The sequence below is a fragment of the Lissotriton vulgaris genome, chromosome 6 (assembly GCF_964263255.1).
Source record: "Lissotriton vulgaris chromosome 6, aLisVul1.2, whole genome shotgun sequence".
Taxonomy (NCBI): domain Eukaryota; kingdom Metazoa; phylum Chordata; class Amphibia; order Caudata; family Salamandridae; genus Lissotriton; species Lissotriton vulgaris.
In genome coordinates, this window is record NC_141694.1 from 1921861261 (window position 1) to 1921863006 (window position 1746).

Here is a 1746-nt window from a genome sequence, read left to right on the forward strand (position 1 = left end):
GCACTCACTATGTCGCAGGTGACAAGAAATTTGACCTGTCCTGACACTTCTAATGATGCTGCCACCATTGCCAGCCTAGAGTAATGCGAGGGAATTGTTGGTGATAGTCACACTCGCTATCAAGGGCTCACTTTGTGTTGTCCCCTCAGACTACAGAGGCTTTCATTTGAATCCAACCTATCTATATCGGTCTCAGATGTCCATGCATGATTGTTCTGTGCCCTAAAGCCAAGCCAAAAACTTGCTGGGGAGTAATCTAGAACCATACCGGTTTCCTTCTAATCTCAACAAAGACCATATTCGAAGCGCATGAGAATTCCTGATAATGGTAATGACTAATGTGAGTGAACTGAGATTAGTCGTCACAAATACGTTTGCGTTCAGTTTGTGAATCACACATTGTTTTCCTGTGTCTTTCTTTCCAGGTTCACTGAGTAGGAGAGGATGGAGACTAGAAACCAAAGCCAGCCAACTGAATTCATTCTTTTGGGATTCTCCTTTCCATCCCAGATGGTTTTAGTGGTTTTTTTGGGGTTCCTTGTAATTTATCTGGTGACCATCATAGCCAATGTCCTCATCATCGTAGTCGTTAAAACAGATTCTCAGCTCCACTCTCCCATGTACTTTTTTATTTGCAACTTGTCCTTTTTGGATTTGTGTTATTCATCAACAAACATCCCTAAATGCCTTGAAGGTTTTCTCTCTGAAAAAAACCACATTACATTTGTGGGATGTGTTATCCAAATGTACTTGGGTATCTCCTTGGTTGACACCCAGTGCATCCTTCTGGCAGTAATGGCCGTAGACCGCTATGTCGCTATATGTAACCCGTTGAACTATCAACGCTTGATGACGAAAACTACCTGCATCGTGCTGTCTGTTGTTGTGTGGACCTGTGGGATGCTACTTGCCACCGTTCAGGTATCTTTCACAATGAGAGTGCCATTTTGTGGGTACAAGATCAACCATGTTGTCTGTGAATTGGCTGCTGTCTTACGTCTATCATGTGTCGACACCCACTTGGTTGAAGCTGTGATTTTTGTGATTGGTGTTGTAGTCCTGATGGCTCCTCTCTGCTGCATTACGTTCACCTATTTTCACATCATCTCCACCATCCTGGGAATTGCAACAGCTTCTGGTAGACACAAAATGTTCTCCACCTGTAGCTCTCACCTAACCGTGGTTATTATATTCTTTGGGACCATCACTGTTATGTACATGAGACCGCGGTCAATGATCTCAACGGAGAAAGAGAAAGTCATCTCCCTCTGCTATGGTTTAGTGACTCCAGCTCTTAACCCACTCATCTACACTTTACGAAACAGGGAGGTGAAGGGAGCCATGAAGAAACTGCTCAGCAGAGCCAGACCCTGTGCAACCTGGACTGCTTTAATGTGAAAAGTCTGAAAGAAGATCATTTTGCTTTAGATGTTTGGCATTCTGGGAAATTTGACTTTTCAAGTTGTATGATTACAACACATTGATACTAACACAATCCCATTCAGATCCCCACAAGCCCTCTGCTAGATGATTTAGGGGAAAGGATATATTTCTACCTTGCCTCCAGCTATTCCCCCCAGAGGGACATCTCTGAGGACCCCACTTTCCAGCACTTCAACTGCCAAACTTATTAGAGATCATAACACAGCTTTGCTCTTCAGAGACACCTTTTACAGGAACAAAAAAAAAGATTTAATCTGGTTCGTGTAATCAAAGGGAAATCAGCATTTACTGGGCTTCAGTTGA

The 1746-nt window shown here is 43.2% G+C and overlaps 1 protein-coding gene across 1 annotated transcript; it reads left to right on the forward strand.

The window, feature by feature from the left end:
* Positions 1–444: 444 nt before the first annotated feature.
* On the forward strand, positions 445–1398 carry LOC147709930 (olfactory receptor 2K2-like). The gene has a single exon (XM_086926136.1). The coding sequence runs from the start codon at positions 445–447 to the stop codon at positions 1396–1398; it is 954 nt and encodes a 317-aa protein (XP_086782262.1).
* Positions 1399–1746: the final 348 nt, after the last annotated feature.